The sequence below is a fragment of the Nesoenas mayeri genome (genome assembly GCF_963082525.1).
Source record: "Nesoenas mayeri genome assembly, chromosome: 17".
In the NCBI taxonomy this organism is placed as follows: domain Eukaryota; kingdom Metazoa; phylum Chordata; class Aves; order Columbiformes; family Columbidae; genus Nesoenas; species Nesoenas mayeri.
This window is the reverse complement of record NC_137565.1, coordinates 13056607-13076191: the sequence shown is the minus strand read 5'-3', so window position 1 is coordinate 13076191 and position 19585 is coordinate 13056607. Positions and strand designations below refer to the sequence as shown.

Below are 19585 nucleotides of genomic sequence, written 5' to 3'. Positions count from 1 at the left end.
AAAAACTGTATTAAGAGCTAATTACAGGTGCAACTTGCTTGCCTTAAAACTGTAGGTAAGCAGTGTGTCTCCAGCACCCAGCACGAGGTCAGGGCACGAGAGCTGGGCTGTCGGAGGCTTTATCAGGGGGCAACAAGGGTCAGAAATCAGGATGTGACCAGTTGTCCCCATCAGATATCCACCTTGTTCTTTATTGGAGAAGCGCCACGAATGGCTGGGGGTCCCGCGCAGCCCGTCCATGGGCTCTCTGCTGCTTTTGGGGTGAATTATTGGCTGTTGGCTTCATTTCTCGTTACGAACACAGGCTCCCTCATCACCTAAAGGACATCAGGAGCATCCCTGCACTCAGGATGGGCTGCGCACGCCGAACCGCTGCTCCCAACATCACCCGGCGCCGGGTTCACACACACCAACCACGCAGCCCTGGAGGTGCAACAGCGAGTTAAAATCCAACCCGGTAGAGCATTCAAACCAGCAATTCAGCGCTGGCGGTCAGTGCGGGACCATCCGCATCCACCTGCATCCCAACTGCAGTTATAACAGCCACCAAAATGACAAACCAAGCTAATATTAGCAAGCACGGCAGCGAAGTGATGACACGGATCATCCTTCCCACTCGTGCCACCCACACGGGAACGGGGATTTTGAAGCTCGGGGGGAATATTTGCTGCACGCTGGGCAAGAGCCAAGGGGAGACTCATCTTTGGGCTGGGACTCACCGGCTGTTTAACGGCATCCACTCCCTAAAAGCCAAGCTTAACGGCAGGATCAGAGCAAGGATGGCTTAGCAAGGCCAGCGGCGATGTGAGCTCCTCTGATAGAACCCATGGGGACGCAGAGCTGCTCACGCACAGCCGGGCATTTCGGTGATCAAAAGGCCTCTGCAAAACGGCAAAAACTTGAACTAAACATCCCAAACCGAACTCCCCAGCTCTGCAAAAAGAGCGAAGAAGAACGTGTGAGAGAGAGAGAGAGAAAGTTGAAGATCCCAACTCTCCTTGAATAATCAGCATGACACCAATGGGCTGGAGCACTCCCATGGGTCAGTCTGGGTGTCAGTCCAGCTCTGTCCGTCCATCTCCCTCGATACCTCAGACCTGTGGGCAGAGCTCAGAGTGTCCTTGGCTCTCAGACCAGAGCAATTACAACATTAACTCTGCTGGGCTGTTCTCTCTGGTTCTCAGACTGAGCACAAGCAATGAGTGTGTGAGCCATGGGAAAGAAAGGGTTCTAACTGCATGGGGAAAACTGACTCATTTTCAGTCAAATCAGCACAACCTGTAACACCAGTGGTTTGCAGACACTAACTGGAAAGCGAGACTGGATAAAGGAACAAACCAGACTGCCCAGTTCAGCTGAGACTGTCACCCCCAGACCCGGCCACAGGGCCCCGCAGAGGCCCCGGCAGCAGATGCGGTGCCAGCTCTGGTGTCCCACGGACACCTCGGGCCACCTCTGCTGCTGCACCGGCGGCTCCCGAGCCAGGACGCCTGTGCAGGAGGTTGGCAGGAGAGACCACACCTGGAATCTTGTGTCCAGTTGTGGCCCCTCAGTTCCAGCAGGACAGGGAACTGCTGGAGAGAGTCCAGCGCAGCCACCAAGATGCTGCAGGGAGTGGAGCATCTCCCGTGTGAGGAAAGGCTGAGGGAGCTGGGGCTCTGGAGCTGGACAAGAGGACATTGAGGGGGGACTCATTCCTGGGGATCAAGATGGAAAGGGAGAGTGTCAGGAGGATGGAGCCAGGCTCTGCTGGTGACAACCAGGGACAGGACAAGGGGTAATGGGTGCAAACTGGAACACAGGAGGTTCCACTTAAATATGAGAAGCAACTTGTTGGGGTGAGGGTGTCAGAGCCTGGCCCAGGCTGCCCAGGGGGTTGTGGAGTCTCCTTCTGTGCAGACATTCCAACCCGCCTGGACACCTTCCTGTGTAACCTCATCTGGGTGTTCCTGCTCCATGGGGGGATTGCACTGGATGAGCTTTCCAGGGCCCTTCAACCCCTGACATTCTGGGATTCTGTGACATAGAAGCGAGCGCTGACCTACCCAGCTACCTCCTGCTTTTTTAGTATCACAAACACAAAAACACCTTCAACCAGCATGAAATCTGCACTGGTTTGGGCGATGACCCGAATCCCAGAGCAGATCTCACTGAAGCTCTTGTGCCAGGAAGCCCTGAGCAGGGCGCAGGAGAAGCCACTGGCTCCTTCACCTCTCTGATCAGCACCACGCAGCCCCAGTTCATCCTGGGGAGTTGCCCGACACAACACCCAGTGTTTAAAACACCAACAATAGATTTCTGCCCTCCCTTTGCAGGCTTTTCTAAAGGCCCCCCTAATTACATTGCCGAGAAAACAATTCTCATATATTCCCCATTCACATAATTCACTCCTGTATCTCATGATACTGCGCTGAAAGGAAAGGATATTTTTACTGCTGTTAAAAATATATATATATATGAACCACAGCCATCAAACGCTTTTCCATTCACATCCTCCCAGCTGTGACTGCACAGGAGACCGAGCACAAGGAGCGGATAAAAGCATTTTTTGCCACCGCTGTTCTACAAAGTTGACGGTGTCAAGAAGCCAATGGTAGGAGCTGAGAAAAACACAAGGGCTGATGTGGGTACGATACGGGAAGAGGAGCGGGAATTATTGAAAGTAACGCGGACACAGGGCAATGACAGAAATCTGACTGCAGGACATACCGACAGCCCAGGGCCACATCGAGCGCGTTCCCTCTTTCCATGGGGTGATGGAGTTGGGGACCGCGGGGGCAAATCGAGTTTATTACGACTTCATCGACGCTTTATAAACCCAACTAGGAACAGGAATGGCAGACTGGGCTGAGTAGAGGTCAGAGGTGACCTGTCTGCCCAGGTCTGGGGTCTAACGAGACACTGTACGTCTGTTTTAGAGGAACTAAGCACCACATGGTAAGTGAGGAGAGAGCTGGGGCTCAGCTCCGCTCTCGTGTTCTGCAACCAATCCAGCCGGTGTCACCGAGCAGGCTGCTCACACGGAAGGGGACGAGGACATCGAACCTCCTCACCCCACACCCGTCAGTACCAACCCGCGTCCCGGCTCCTCACCAAAATAGCCCCGGCACAGGGAAACCAGAGCTCCTTGGGTTACACACGAGAGGGAACAGCAAAGTCTCCCGTCCTGTAGGTGCTTTGGGTAGAGGTTTTGCTGTTTTTTAAAAATAGAAATGCAGATCAGTCCTGTGAAAACAGCATCTCTCAGCCAGCAGTCAAGTTAAAAACGCTGCTGCATCTATTTCATGAGAACTACCGGGGGAAAAGGCTCTTTTCATCCACCCCACAATAGTCTCCCAGTAGTCAAGATACCTGTGAGTTAACCCGATCTGGGGTCACACAGCCCAGCAGCGCTGCGACAGGAGAGCAGAGCGGGACCCGGGACTGCAGGGACACAGCCCAGCAGAGCCCGGCCCACACTGAGCCTGGGTTATTTCCAGTGCCGATCCAACCGCGGTTCATCTTTAAAACATTGCCAAAAGGAGGTCAAGCTTTAAAAAAGAAAAACATCATAACTGCACACTAATACGTTGCTCCTTCTTGGTGCAAGGAGAGAAGGAGCCCAAAGCACCCCAGAGCAGCAGGACACGGGGACATCCCCGTCCCTGAAGAGATGTGATGGGAACCGAAAAGCTGCTCCATGTGAGACCATCCCAGGGCTTGTCAGCTGGAGACACCTCAGAAACAGCTGATCCGAACCCAACCATCTCCTCTCCAGACGTGCCAGGTGCAGCAGAGCCGCCACGCGTTCATAGAGCCAAGGGAATGACAGGGCTGGCTCCTGTGGGCAGGGCCCACAAACAGAGATCACTGTGAGGACGGTCCCTTGTGTCCTTCCCACGGGCAGGCACATCAGACACAAACCCGCTTCTCTGTCCCCATCCACCCACCACTGCCATGTCCCCCCAGAGCCACAGAGCCCTCAGCACAGACACACATGGAGCTGCTGGAGAGGGGCCTGAGGAGCCACAGGAATGACCCGAGGCTGGAACAGCTCTGCTGGGGACAGGTGAGAGAGCTGGGCTGTTCAGCTGGGGAACAGAACCTCCGGGGAGACCTTAATGTGGCCTTTCTGGACTTAAAAGGGGCTGGTAAGAAAGAGATGGGGACAGATGTCTGAGCAGGGCCTGTTGTGATAGGACAAGGGGTGATGGTTTTAAACTAAAGGAGGGAGATTCAGGCTGGACATGAGGAAGGAATTGTTGCCCTGAGGGTGGTGAGAGCCTGGCCCAGGTTGCCCAGAGAGGTGGTGGCTGAACCATCCCTGGAGACATCCCAGGCCAGGCTGGACGGGGCTCTGAGCACCCTGAGCTGGTGCAGATGTCCCTGTCATGGCAGGGGGGGCACTGGGGAGCTGGGGAGGGCCCTTCAACCAAAACCATTCTCTGATTCTGTGATGGTCCCTCATTGGCACAAGCCCATACAGCTGCTCGCCACCCTTCACACCCACCAGTCGACACAGCCCCAACGCACCAGCCTGGGCTCTGCAGATCGCTCAGGATCACAGGAATCAACTCAGGGGCGTCCCCACATGAACAGCCCTGAAGGACTCAGGGACTTCTTCAGCAAATCCATGGTCCTGTCCCCCTACTAGTGAACACCCACCCCAGGGCTGTGCACAACACCCGGCACTGACAGGGACACGACGCTGGGAATCTTATTTTGATTCAAGTAAAACAGGCAAACCTAACACACATTCTTTCTTTACTTTAATGAAAGGATTCTAGTTGGTACAAAACACCATCAAGCCAGAGGAACATTCAAGTGTAAAGTAATTCACCGATGTCCTCAGCTCTAACTCCACAGCACAAGAATTCAGCGTCTGGTTACAGAGTGTTTATCCCCTTGCTCCTTATGAGAAATGCCTGGAAAAATAGGAGTTTGGTTTGGTTTTGAGCTCCCATCGGTGCCCTAGCCTGGATCACACCCCTGGCCCGGATAACAGCGCTGCCTGCAAACAGCTGAGTCAGCACCACTGCCCAGCGGCACAGAAACGAGAATCCGCACCCAAAACCAGCAGCGCTGACACCCGAAAGCACGGCCCGAGCCTGCTCCGCTCAGGAAGTCAGCGCATCAGAGCCTGACAACAGGAAATCTCTACATTTGCTATTTTTGGGTAAAGACACAAAGTAAAATAACCAACGGCAGCGCCGCCGGATCCTCCCGCAGCCCCGCTGCGGCTCCAACACCTCGCATCGCCCACAGCCCCACGCTAGGAAAGCTGCAGGGAAAGGGCCATGACCACCTCTCCCACGTGCGAGGTCCTGACCCAAAGCCCAGCTGAAGGACCCGCTTCACAGTATCACAGTATCACAGTATGTTTGGGATTGGAAGGGATCTCAAAAGCTCATCCAGTCCAATCCCCCTGCTGGAGCAGGAACGCCCAGGTGAGGTTACACAGGAAGGTGTCCAGGCGGGTTGGAATGTCTGCACAGAAGGAGACTCCACAACCCCCTGGGCAGCCTGGGCCAGGCTCTGACACCCTCACCCCAAACAAGTTTCTTCTCAGATTTAAGTGGAACCTCTTGTGTTCCAGCTTGATCCCATTACCCCTTGTCCTATCATTGTTTGCCACCGAGAAGAGCCTGGCTCCGTCCTCATGACACTCACCCTTTATATATTTATAAGCATTAATAAGGTCACCCCTTAGCCTCCTCTTCTCCAAACTAAAGAGCCCCAGCTCCCTCAGCCTTTCTTCATAAGGGAGGTGCTCCACTCCCTTAATCATCTTTGTTGCCCTACGCTGGACTCTCTCCAGCAGTTCCCTGTCCTGCTGGAACTGAGGGCCCAGAACTGGACACAATATTCCAGATGGGGTCTCATAGGGCAGAGCAGAGGGGCAGGAGAACCTCTCTGACCTACTGACCACCCCCCTTGTAATACACCCCAGGATGCCATTGGCCTTCCTGGCCACAAGGGCCCATTGCTGGCTCATGGTCACCCTGCTGTCCCGAGGACCCCCAGGTCCCTTTCCCCTACACTGCTCTCTAATATGTAATTTCCCAACCTATACTGGAACCTGGGGTTGTTCCTGCCCAGATGCAGGACTCTACACTTGCCCTTGTTAAATTTCATCAGGTTATTCCCCGCCCAGCTCTCCAGCCTGTCCAGGTCTCTGATGGCAGCACAGCTTCCAGTGTCACCCACTCCTCCCAGCTTGGTGTCACCAGCAAACTTGCTGATAGTGCACTCTATTCCCTCCTCTAAATCATTAATGAATATATTGAATAATATTGGCCCCAGTACTGATCCCTGAGGCACTGCATGAGATACTGGCCTCCAACTGAACTCCGCACCATTGACTACCACTCTCTGGCTTCTCTCCTTAAGCCAGTTTGCAACCCACCTCAATACCCTATTGTCCCGCGGTGGGTGACAGTGCCAGGACACGCAGCCAGCGCACCCGCTCCCCGCAGCGCTGCCGGGCAAACCCAGCGCACCCACAACCTTCCACCATCTCCTCCGCCGGCTGTATCCTCCATCGGTATCTAAACACACTCCAGAGCTGAAATATTAAGGGGCAGAGCATTCACAATACTTTATGTAATTAAATCTGTAGATGCTTGTGCTCCGGAACACAGCGTACCGAAACAATTATGGGAAATGGGTAAGTGGCTCCCACACTAATCAACTTCTGAATGACCTTGTGGGACAACTAATTATACAAAAGCCAGCCCGCATCGGTGCAGGACTGGGGGTTTATTCTGCCGACGCTTCGCTGCTCCCTGCACAACACGACGTGACGCACCGACCCTGCCCGCGCGGTGCCACGGGCAACCAGCACCCCAAACCACCGGCCCCGCTGCACACACACAAACATTAACACGATGCCTTCCACAAACGCGGTTACACTAGTTTGTATGTTGACTGTGTTTTCCTAAGCCTGCAGCATTAGAAAGCGGTTGGCGACCATGCAGCCTAAACCTGGACTGGGACAGCCAGTGCAACCTCAGCACGGCTCCCCCCACCCACGCTCTCTTTCTAAAATATTCTGAAGCAACATTTTCATTCTAATCAGACGGTTACAAAATCAGGTGTTTGCTACATCATTTCTCCTGCATAAAGCCCGATTTCCAGCATTTCAAGATATGATCCAAGAGCGGTTTTGTTTTAGGACAGAGGAGGCAGCCAGCTTTTTAATACGTTCACGGGGTTTGTTTTCTGCAACTCGAAGCCGTGCTTGTTTGTGGCAGAAAAGCAAGTGTTCATCCCAGAAGAGCTCTGAACATGGAAGTATCCCTAAAATACTCCATTTGTTAAGCACCTAACCAGCCCATCACACAACGGAGCCGTAGAAATGACGCTGGGGAGGAGCGGCGCGCGGGGCACGGGGCTCTGCCCGCGGTACGGAACGCGCTGTCCCATCGTACGCCAATAAACACCACACACCGCGCAGCGCAGGGCCAGAGAAACACATACAGAAACAGCTCAGCTAAATACGGCTGCCATTCATCTACCAAACGATCTGAAGATACGGGTGAATACCAAAGGCACAGCTCTGGCGCCTTGCTGTGAACTGCTGTTCCTGTATCGCCACCGGGCGCTGCGCTTAGTGCTTCTCGCAGCATTTCCCCGTCCACATGGACCCACACGAACGCTCCAGGAGAAAGGCACATACATTTGCATTCCAGAAGCATCGTTAGGTCATTTTTCCTGCCTCTCTACAAATTACAGTCACCACCAGGAGCTTTAAAGACCTGCTCAATGCTGTGTGACCAGACAAGATGACGTTTGGTGCACACAGTATTGTTCAAAACCCTTTGTGCCTCTGTGAAACCATCAGCTAGTTTTAATTGCATATGAAATAGTATCTGCCAGGGTTTCTGCACAATTTAACAAGCACAGAAGAGCAGGTTTACGAGGAGGTTTTAAGAAGGGTCCGGCTGCACGTTCGCACACCGAAACACGCTGTACCTGACTGGTTGTTCCTCATGCGGATGGCCTTGGCCTTGGCCAGCTCCAGCGCCGTCACCCAGCGCTGTCTCTCCACCTCCGAGTTCGCCTTCAAGTGGTACGTCCTTCCCCCGTTGGAAAGCACGATGTTACACGAGTCCTCCGTGTCGATATGAGCCGTGGACAGGTTGATGGTCCCGCGACACGTGTGGGCCATTTCTGCTTGTGTCCTGCATGGGAACAGAGGGAAAAGGGAGCGTCAGTCCTCAGCCTGTCCCCAAAACCCCAGCCATGATGTCCCTGTGCAGCACAGAGCCACGAGGATGATGGAGTGGAGCATCTCCCGTGTGAGGAAAGGCTGAGGGAGCTGGGGCTCTGGAGCTGGACAAGAGGACACTGAGGGGGACTCATTCCTGGGGATCAAGATGGAAAGGGGCAGTGTCAGGAGGATGGAGCCAGGCTCTGCTGGTGACAACCAGGGACAGGACAAGGGGCAATGGGTGCAAACTGGAACACAGGAGGTTCCACTGAAAGAGGAGAAGCAACTTGTTGGGGTGAGGGTGTCAGAGCCTGGCCCAGGCTGCCCAGGGGGTTGTGGAGTCTCCTTCTGTGCAGACATTCCAACCCGCCTGGACACCTTCCTGTGTAACCTCATCTGGGTGTTCCTGCTCCATGGGGGGATTGCACTGGACGAGCTTTCCAGGCCCCTTCAACCCCTGACACTCTGGGTTTCTGTGACCCACAGGAACATCCCGAGTGGGCAGCGAGCCCGTCAAAGCTGACACCGCCAGAGAAGCTCCTCAAACGGAAAAATAAGGACAGTGCTGCCGCATTTGGATCAAGCTTTTCACCATCCCCAGCACTGAGGCTGCTGGTTTCCCATCCTGCTGAGCTGATTCTGGTTGCCCTAAAAGTCAAATTACCAACTGCACACACTGGCCTCTCTCATTGCATTTGCATTGCTGCTCTTCTCCCTTCTCCCTGCTACCTCACCTCCAGCACCCAGGACTTTGTGGTTCTTTGTACCCTCTCCCTTCAATCCCTGTCCTTTGCCTGTGTATGAGAAGATCTCTTGAGCAAAGATCTGTGGCGTGTGCACTCGACCCCCATCCGAACCAGAGCAGTTTGGCGCAGGCTCCAGAGGAGGGAAAGGCCAGAAGTGCAGAACTCCCTCCAGGAGCCCAGGGGAAGGCGAGCGAACGGAACCGCGGTGACAAACCACCTGCAAGATAAGGCCTGTCTTCTACCTTATTGAGCGAAACAGGATCCTCTGGGGCAAAATTACACCCTGAAAGCAGCTACAAACCACCAACATGTGCGATTAAACAGGACGAGGGCCTGTCCGAGGTCACTGAAAGGATCCAGTGAGAACACGACCCCAAATATTGCAGCTGCACCAAATCACGGTGTGAGGGGCGGGTGAAGGGTCCCTGAGGGTACAAAACCCAGGGATTTCTGTTGTAAGCAGGTTGAGATGGAGAACGATAGAACTTTGAATTCCACACCCAGCGATGTAAAAAATCAGGTGTGCGCACATAACCCTTTGGCCATAAATACATATAACCCCTTACCTGTTTTCCTTTGCCCTCTGTGTCTCTTAGACGTGAACCATTAGTCTGGGCCTAAGCTGGGATCCACCTGCACCCAGACTCCTCTCTGAGGAGGGGTTTAGAAAGCAAGGGGCTCCGTTCTGACCCTCGGGATGCAACGGGAGGGTCTCCCGCTGCCCTTCCGCACCTCCTGTCCACGTAGAAATCCCTCTAAAACACTCTCACCCAGATTTTTGGTGTATTGCCTCCATGCAGTAACAAAGTGAACCATGCAACCGAACTCTTAAGCCACACTTTAACTGACCTAAATATTGTGGCAAGCGGGACCCTAAATCACTGCTCCACAACAGTAAAGCAAATGAAAGTGGCACAACCCCTCTTGAGCCATTAAAACACCTTTATCGCTGGCAGAATTGCTCCCTCCTTCTTCAGGCCCACACGGCGGAGCAGGGGCCTGTCCTGGGGCTCCGGTCCCCGAGCACAAACCCAGGAGAACCTCCACCCCGGAGCTGACAGCCGTCCCCAGCGCCACGGCCAGGCCCGAAGCCCCCGGCCCGTCCCACTGCCCGGGTGTCCCTGCCGCACAGCCCGGGTCTGCTGCGCCCAGTCCCGTTCCCTCCAAGCCGGGACCCTCCAGCACCCGCGGCAGCTGCTGCTCTCCCCATCAGCAAAGGATTTCTACGTCTTCAGATGTTCTTAGCTCTCCATGGGCTTTTAGAGAATCATAGAATCATTTCAGTTGGAAGAGACACTCAGGATCGCTGAGTCCAACCATAACCCACCCCTGGCACTGCCCCATGTCCTGAGAACCTCATGTCCGTCTGTCCAGCCCTCCAGGGATGGTGACTCCAGCACTGCCCTGGGCAGCCTGTTCCAATGTCCCACAGCCCTTTGGGGAAGAAATTGTTCCCACATCCAACCTCAACCTCCCCTGGCGCCACTTGAGGCCATTTCCTCTGGTCCTGTCACTTGCTACTTGGGAGAAGAGACCAACGTCCTCCATGCTCCAAGCTCCTTTCAGGCAGTTGTAGACAGTTTAGCTTTAGCAAAGCTGAAGTGATCACTTAATTATTCTATTTATTAGTTTTCCTCCTTCCCCTTGCCAGCTCTGGTCCCACACCGCCACTCGCCAAGCAGCTATGACAGACTCACAGGATCATTTTGGCTGGAAAAGCCCCTCGAGATCCAAGTCCAACCGTTATCGCGCTGGCTGAGCTGCTCCCTCACCCAGAGACGCTGTGTCTGCTCAGAGCCGCACGGAAACCGACAGCCGCTTCTTAGAACATGACTCACAAAATCGGTTCGGTTGGAAGAGACCTTCAGGATCATCGAGTCCAAGCATAACCAACCCTGGCACTGCCCCATGTCCCTGAGAACCTCATCTAAACACCTTTTAAACCCCTCCAGGGACGGTGACTCCTCATTCCTCACCCACCCGGACACCTTGCCCGCTGCCCAGCGCCCTGTCCCCCTGACCACACTGCCCAGAAAGCAGGACTGCAATAAACACACTTGTCATTTGGTCACTTCGGAGTCCACAAACGTTCCGTGTTCTCCTCCAGCACCCACGGACCACTCACATTTACAGCACCTCGCATTCACGCTGCGCAGCAAGGTGGGACCCCTCCTGGACGAGCCCGTTAAAGAGTTGATGTAGAACTGACATTATTAACACTTAGAAAATTCAGTTCCTTCCCATTTTCCTTCCCTGACACAACTTAATCTTGCCCAGCATGTTCACCCTTTTCACCCACATCATTAGTCAAAGGTCCTAGAAGACTTTTAAAGACCTTAAACCCCCTAAATCCAGGTGGTCATCCTGGGGAAAGAGATGAGAGCAGGACAGTGCTATCACAGGATATATCACCTCATGTACTTTTTAATGCCTCTTGTCCAAGTCATTTCCAGAGTCCTCTCTCCGACCGTTTTCCTGACATGAAGACATGCAGGAGGAACCGCAGTCACTGCAGGAATGACGGGCTCTGTCCCTTGCCCCCCAGCCCGGCAGCACAGCCCTTCCTCGGGCACATCCCCTCAGTCCATCATTCCTCAGCTCTCCTGGACAGACATCTGTTTGAGCTGCCCCGGGGACCCGCAGGAGCCAGTGGCAGGTCAGGCCTTGGCCCATCACCCTCATCATCCTCAGCGTTCCACAGAGCAGTTTCCATGGGCCGTGGGCAGCTGCTGGGAGCACCACGGGTGAGGACGATCCTCCCAAAACCCGTCACTCGGGGCAGTCAGAACTGCGGCCCCTCACGCACCCGAGCGCTTCTTACAGAAGCTCAACCTTGTCACTTGAAGTATTTTCCAAACAGGACAAACGAAGCGGGGAAAAAAACCACTTATTTCCAACTGGTTTTGAAGGCTTCAAGGCTATATGTTGCATTATAAAGCACCAAACACTAAGACGACCTCACCCCAGATGCACGAGGCTGCTTCAGGCTCCAGAAGGTGAAAAGCACCCTTGCCCACAGCCTGGAATCAGCGGTTACACAGCCCTGCTTCAAACCCCGCGACTCTCCACCACCCTTCTGCTATTTTCCTCCACTTCTTCCTTGTTTCTTTACCCCACATGTTTTAACCCAGCTATTTGTTCCAAAAATATGGCTCGACCAGACCCAGAAGGTGACAGTTCATCCTCACCTGGGTTTCGGGTGCTCCAGCTGGGCAGATGTCTCTGCTGATTCTACATGGTGGTGCCAAGTGTGTCCCCCTGACCCTGATCCCCCTCTACACACAGAATCCTCCCCATCTTCACCAGCTTCACCTTTTATCAGGGCATTCCCAGCTACACCTTTTTTCTACCGCTAACAGGCTCCCTCCACCTCAACACCGGCCACCCACCAACCGGCTGCACGGCTCTGCTCAGGTCACCAGTGACACCTCCACTGAAGCCCAAAAGCTCTGCTCTGCCCTGGGGAGGCCACATCTGCAGTCTGGGTCCAGTTCTGGGCTCCCCAGTTCAAGAAGGACAAGACAAGGAATTACTGGAGAGAGTCCAGCGCAGGGACACAAAGATGCTGAGCGGTCTGGAGCATCTTTGTGATGAGGAGGCACTGAGAGAGCTGGGGCTGTTGAGTTGGAGAAGAGAAGCTGAGAGGGATGTGATCAATGGATCAATAGCTCAGGGTGGGTGTCAGAGGATGGACCAGACTCTGTTCATGGTGCCCAACGCCAGGGTGAGGGGCAACGGGCACAGACTGAAACACAGGAGGCTCCATGTGCACATGAGCAGAAACTTGTTTGCTGGGAGGTGCCAGAGCCTGGCCCAGGCTGCCCAGAGCGGGTGTGGAGTCTCCTGCTCTGAGACATTCAAACCCCCTGGGATCCTGTGTGATCTGCTCTGTGACCCTGCGTGAGCAGGGCTGGGCTGGGATCTGCAGAGCTCCTGCAGCACAACCAGCCTGGGATGCTGTGAAAAGTGATCACTGACCACAGCTTTTCCAAAATTTTGAAATCAATCACATCTTCCAAGCCGGGAGCTGAACGACTCATCAGCTGAGCACTGGAGGCTGACACGAGGACACACAGCACCAGCTCGGCAAGTACCGGACCATTCCCAGGTGCCAGGAGCATCTCCACGTATTCCTGAGAGGCTCAAGCCCATGTGCACGTTGAACGTGGTGACAGCCCCATCACATGCCACACAGAATCTCCAGTTACCAACACGGCCCACATGCCACATCTGTAAAAGCCACCAAGGAGTCGCAATGGGCTTCCTAAACCTTCTGGCCCTGTTCCCCGTGCTCCTGCTCCCCAGGTAACACACCAGCAGGCAGGAGGCTCCAGGTGTCTAGAAGGAGGTTTTACAGCTGTGGCCTAGAGTTGTTCTCAGAAAGACAAAGTTCATCATGGGACAGAATCACAGAATCATTCTGGTTGGAAAAGCCCCTCAACCTCAACCTCCCCTGGCGCAACTTGAGGCCATTTCCTCTCATTCTGTCACTTGTTCCTGGGGAGATGGAGATACGGTCCCGCCAGGAGAGGACGGGCAGCGATCCAGGGCGACACTCAGCTCCCCTCACTGCGGGGGCTGTGTCGGGCAGAGGGAGCCACTTGGGCTGAACATGAACTCAGCTCCCCTGTTCCTCACCACCCCAGCTACACTATTCTCAGGATCTCTCTCACCTGTCCAGCCCTGACACTCCTGCAGAACAGACTGAGCCAGGGCCACATCCAGACACAGGAGCCATGCAGAACAAAAGCCGCTTGGTTCCTCCTGAGGACTCACGGCTCGTGTCCTCCAGCAGCCACGTGAAGTTCAAACCCAGTGTACAGTGTGCTTACGTTTGCTTGCAGGGGGGTGAGTTTGGCTCCAAATGAAATCAAGCGCCAATTTTAATTTCCAAAGTCGTCCTCATGGTACAGCACGTACTGACGTGTGCCCCGGAGAGATCACACTTCCCACCTGCAGAGAACTGCTAAACTGATTTTCTCTTCTACACAAAACAAAGGTCTCCGAGGTGACTTCACTAAATCAATTCAAGTCATATTAAACAGCCTTGCTTTCCCACCCAAGCAAACTGTTTCTGTGCAGGTTTTTGTTCTCTAAGTCACCTCCCCGTGCCAATCGGCATGGGAAATCAGCTCCTGTCAATCAGCACTCACAGAATCACAGAATCCCAGAGTGTCAGGGGTTGGAGGGCCCTGGAAAGCTCATCCAGTGCAATCCCCCCATGGAGCAGGAACACCCAGATGAGGTTACACAGGAAGGTGTCCAGGCGGGTTGGAATGTCTGCACAGAAGGAGACTCCACAACCCCCTGGGCAGCCTGGGCCAGGCTCTGACACCCTCACCCCAAACAAGTTTCTCCTCATATTCAAGTGGAACCTCCTGTGTTCCAGTTTGCACCCATTGCCCCTTGTCCTGTCCCTGGTTGTCACCAGCAGAGCCTGGCTCCATCCTCCTGACACTGCCCCTTTCCATATTGATCCCCAGCAATGAGTCCCCCCTCAGTGTCCTCTTGTCCAGCTCCAGAGCCCCAGCTCCCTCAGCCTTTCCTCACACGGGAGATGCTCCACTCCCTGCAGCATCTTGGTGGCTGCGCTGGACTCTCTGCAGCAGTTCCCTGTCCTGCTGGAACTGAGGGGTCACAGCTGGACACAAGATTCCAGGTGTGGTCTCCCCAGGGCAGAGCAGAGGGGCAGGAGAACCTCTCTGACCTACTGACCACCCCCTTCTAACCCACCCCAGGTACCATTGGCTTCCTGGCCACAAGGGCCCAGTGCTGGCTCATGGTCACCCTGCTGTCCCCAGGACCCCCAGGTCCCTTTCCCCTACGCTGCTCTCTAACAGCTCATTCCCCAACTTACACTGGAACCTGGGGTTGTTCCTGCCCAGATTCAAGACTCTACACTTGCCCTTGCTCTATTTCATTACACATGGGGCAGGCACCTGACCCAGCCCTGAGCGACCTCTGCACGCAGAAGAAAAAGTCCGCGATGCCCTTCAAAGTCCTCGTGCTCAGACCAATGTGCTTATTCACCGCCGGCAGCTCAACTATTGCATAACGTGATCCGGGCAGATTTCCTGATTCTCCACTTTCTGCGCTAATCTGAGCGCTGCACATATGGGAGAGCACAGGGGCCCGGCGAGAAAGCTGACGGGAGGTTAAACGTGGACAGAGACCACACAGGGCTGGACGCTGCGGAGTATCTGCGGGTGTTTGCTGCTCCTTTCCAAAGCCAATGGATGGGATGAGATGAGATACAAAACTACAGCGGTGCACGGGAGCGATGGGGGATGGACGGCCCTGCATCCCTTGCAGACATTAAATTAAATGTCAACAGCACGTAGGACACAGTACTAGAGATTTCAGATTGGCATCATGGCTCAGGCACCCACTCCAAGGACAGCAAAGCTCTTACATCCCAACAATTTGCAGAATCCTGGATTTTGGATAAACCTTCCAAGATCATCTTTGTTAAAATATTATTTGCAGTATTTCTCTCTTTTGTTTTTTTTTTTACTGAAAAGCTGCTTCAGCTACTTTAATAGCACAAATCAAAACAGAGCTTGACAAGACAACTTACCAGCATTGGTTACTTAAAAAGGCCTTTGGTATAAAACTCCTGAGCCCACATTTTAGCAGCTCACGTTGTGCAGCGCGACAGACCAGCTGCACATCGCAGTGCAGTCACAGTACAGAAAACATCACCATTTAAAGACCTGCTTTCTGGTTCTGAAGGAAAACTGGAGCTACGGTACGACAGCAACAAGCAAGAGAACGATGCTCCCGCTTCTCAACAGCTGTAAGAGATTCTACTACGTATAATACAATGAAATCCCTTTGTAGGAACTCAGAAGAGAGATTTATCAACAGAACGAAGAGAAGAGAGTGAAAAAGTAGATTAGAGAATAATTTTAGTTGGAAAAGCTGCTCAATATCATGGAGTTGAACCGTTCACCATCCCTGGCACTGCCCCATGTCCTGAGAACCTCATGTCCGTCTGTCCAGCCCTCCAGGGATGGTGACTCCAGCACTGCCCTGGGCAGCCTGTTCCAATGCCCCACAGCCCTCTGGGGAAGAAATTGTTCCCACATCCAACCTCAACCTCCCCTGGCGCAACTTGAGGCCGTTTCCTCTGCTCCTGGCGCTTGTTCCTGGGGAGCAGAGCCCGACCTCCCTGGCTCCAAGCTCCTTTCAGGCAGTTCAGAGATCAGAAGGTCTCCCCTCAGCTCCTGTTCTCCAGCTGAACCCCCAGGTCCCTCAGCCGCTCCATCACATTGTGCTCCAGCCCCTCACCAGCTCCGTTCCCTTCTCTCATAATAAAACATTTTTATCTAGCAGCTCCGCAGCTCTGACTCTGGTGTCACCACAGCAGAGATTTACCGTCAGCTGCTGGTGAGATGTTGCTCACACGGATTTTGTAGCTGTAACTGTGCAGCTCTGCTGGAGATTAATAGGACACAGGAAGCCACGAGCAACCCAAGCATGTTCATTTAAACAGGCAAGCACAGCGGTTGCTTGCGGAATTTCTCTGCTAAGATTTCCTTTCATCCCCAAGGCTCCACATCATTTCTGAGCAGCCTCGTCTCCCCTAAAACCCAGCTTGTCCTTTTCTCACAGCGCAGCCGGCCCTGGGCGCAGACCCTGCCAGGGAACCGCGGCTGCTCTGCGCAGCACCCGCTTTCCAGGCTGCACTTCAGTGTGTTCCAGCAGGAGCTCAGGGAGAGCACAACCCAGCTGCAAAACCAGAGCACACGTTTGCAAGCCCGGCAGCTCGAGAGCTGGTTTGGATCCACCGAGCAGCACAGGTATGAGAGGAGTAGGGACCCGGTGACGCTGTGTCCTGGCGCGGAGCATTCCGCTTCACCGCGTGCTGAAACACTCGGGCTAGCGAGTGCACAGCTCTGCACCCAGCTTGGCCACAAAAACTCAATGGGACGCTACACAAACGCTGACCTGAGGCCTCTCTCCTAAGCCGGGAGGGACAACACCACCTGTGTCCCTCCGGATTGCAGCACCTCCACAGCAAAATACAAACACAACTTACACCCAGAAAAAAGACCTCTTGAAGTGCACTCGCTGGCTCTTCCTCGAGATCTTTCCCCCATTATCTCAAAATCATTCGTTCGCAATCATCCCCAGGAACCAGCACACCCGATTCTGCACCTTAAATGCTCAATTCTCATCACCCTTGGGGCTGTTCTGCTTTCCAGTGTGACTGTGGGTCACTGCAGGGCCCAAACGTGTCCCAGCACTGATGGCAAAGTGCAGGGCGAGCGGCACCCAGAGACTCGTGGTTCCCACCCTTCCGATCCCAGCGTGTCCTTCGCCAGGGGGTTTCACCCACTGCAGCTACACAACAACAGGTAAAATTTGGGCATGTACGTCAGAGGCTGCATCTGAACCTCCACGTCTCTGAGCACACGCTTCAGCGCACTCGCCCGCAGCGCAAGGAGGATGCTGGACCCAGCAGGGCCCACAAGCAGCATCTGAGTCATTGTGCTCCCGAGGGAGCAGCCGCGAGCGTTTCACAGGAATCTGCTGTGAGCCACAGCCTGGCAACCGGCAGCACACACGCCAGACAACTGTCGGGTTATCGCTCGCTGCCTGCCAACCGGGAATGTTAATTTAAATAGCATTTACAGAAAATCCACTGCTGCTCACAGGATCCCAGAATGTCAGGGGTTGGAGGGACCTGGAAAGCTCATCCAGTGCAATCCCCCCATGGAGCAGGAACACCCAGATGAGGTTACACAGGAAGGTGTCCAGGCGGGTTGGAATGTCTGCACAGAAGGAGACTCCACAACCCCCCTGGGCAGCCTGGGCCAGGCTCTGACACCCTCACCCCAAACAAGTTTCTTCTCATATTCAAGTGGAACCTCCTGTGTTCCAGTTTGCACCCATTGCCCCTTGTCCTGTCACTGGTTGTCACCAGCAGAGCCTGGCTCCATCCTCCTGACACTGCCCCTTTCCATCTTGATCCCCAGGAATGAGTCCCCCCTCAGTGTCCTCTTGTCCAGCTCCACAGCCCCAGCTCCCTCAGCCTTTCCTCACACGGGAGATGCTCCACTCCCTGCAGCATCTTGGTGGCTGCGCTGGACTCTCTGCAGCAGTTCCCTGTCCTGCTGGAACTGAGGGGCCACAGCTGGACACAAGATTCCAGGTGTGGTCTCCCCAGGGCAGAGCAGAGGGGCAGGAGAACCTCTCTGACCTACTGACCACCCCCTTCTAACCCACCCCAGGTCCCATTGGCTTCCTGGCCACAAGGGCCCAGTGCTGGCTCATGGTTACCCTGCTGTCCCCAGGGTGATTCTCTTCCACAACCTCCACAGAGAAACCCTCGTATCTCCCAGGCCTGGGATGTGCTGAGCTGCTGCTCCTGGCTGTGAACGCTGCAGACTGATGTTCTGTCCGTGGTAGGACAGGGGCTGTGGGGAGCCCTGCGCAGACACAGGACTCGGTGTCTGACCAGGGATGCGGCTCCTGTATGTGTTGCTTTGCAGCCCATCTGCTGCGCTACGGGTTTCTCGTCTTGATCTTGATAGATCAGCGTGGAAATGTTTATCCTTGTTGTCTTGCCGAGAAAACGAGGGAAGGGCTGCAGAGCCCGGCGGTGTTGAGCGGTGTTGTGGTTGAACCCGAGCTGGCAATACAATCACACAGCTGCTCACTCAGTCCCTCAACATCCCCCAAAAGGGTAAGAGAATTGAAAGGGAAGGGAAAAACTTGGACTGAGGTAAACACAGTTTAATAAAATAACTAAATACTAATACACTACTAGTAAATATATATACGTAAAGTAGAAATTAAAGATACTCAAAGCAATTCCTCATGAACTCTGTCCACAGCTGAGCAGGCAGGCCCAGGCAGCAGCACCTGGTGCTAAAGCCCATCCCAGAGGGACGGGAAAAAAGGAAAAAGGCACCTTCCTGTGTAACCTCATCTGGGTGTTCCTGCTCCATGGGGGATTGCACTGGATGAGCTTTCCAGGTCCCTTCAACCCCTGCCATGCTGTGACGCTGTGATCCCCCCCGCACAGCACAGCGCGGTGGGACACGGGCGCTGGTCGCTGCGCTCCCACCCGGCACCGCGCGGGCAGAGCCGGGAGTGGTGGCGCTACCAGGAAAAGAACAAACGCACATTCAAACTCATTTACACGGGGTGTTTTTCTCATAGAGAAGCAGTACATGCCAGGAACGGGTAGGAAACCCAACTGCAAAGCTTCCCGCTGGCTCAGTCTGCTCATTGCTACTCCAGGGGATTCCAAAAAGAGGAGTCCAGTTTCAAAGCAGCCGTGATTTCACATCGGGTCCATCTTTTTGAAACACCCTGTATTACTACCAGTATTTTGAAACAAGGCTGGCGTTTAATACAGAATTCACGCAGAGCTCTCAAGCTCGTGTTCGTACAACATGAAGATTATTCCATTTCTGTTAACCCTGTGGCGCAAGTGCAGACGCTTGATCCTCCTTATCCCTCCACACCTGATTACACAGGGACCAGCCCCATCTCTGCCTTTGCTTTCTCTGCTATATGACAACCTGGAAATAATCAGAAGTTCAGATAAAACCCACTTTTTTATCTCCCGTCCCCCCTCCAAGAGAAAAGCAGCAGCAGAACTGGGCGATGCAATAGATGGGGACAGGAGAGAGGA

General features: G+C 54.1%; 1 protein-coding gene across 2 annotated transcripts in view; it reads right to left on the bottom strand.

The window, feature by feature from the left end:
* OSBP2 (oxysterol binding protein 2) overlaps positions 1-19585 on the bottom strand; it is a 130797-nt gene that overhangs the window by 88943 nt on the left and 22269 nt on the right. Inside the window, exon 3 of one of the 2 annotated variants that reach the window (XM_080355096.1) lies at positions 7954-8151. In XM_080355096.1, the coding sequence (XP_080211222.1) occupies positions 7954-8151 (198 nt within the window). Of the gene's footprint in view, positions 1-7953; positions 8163-19585 lie in introns of both variants that reach the window. The other variant, XM_080355095.1, reaches the window with a different exon arrangement.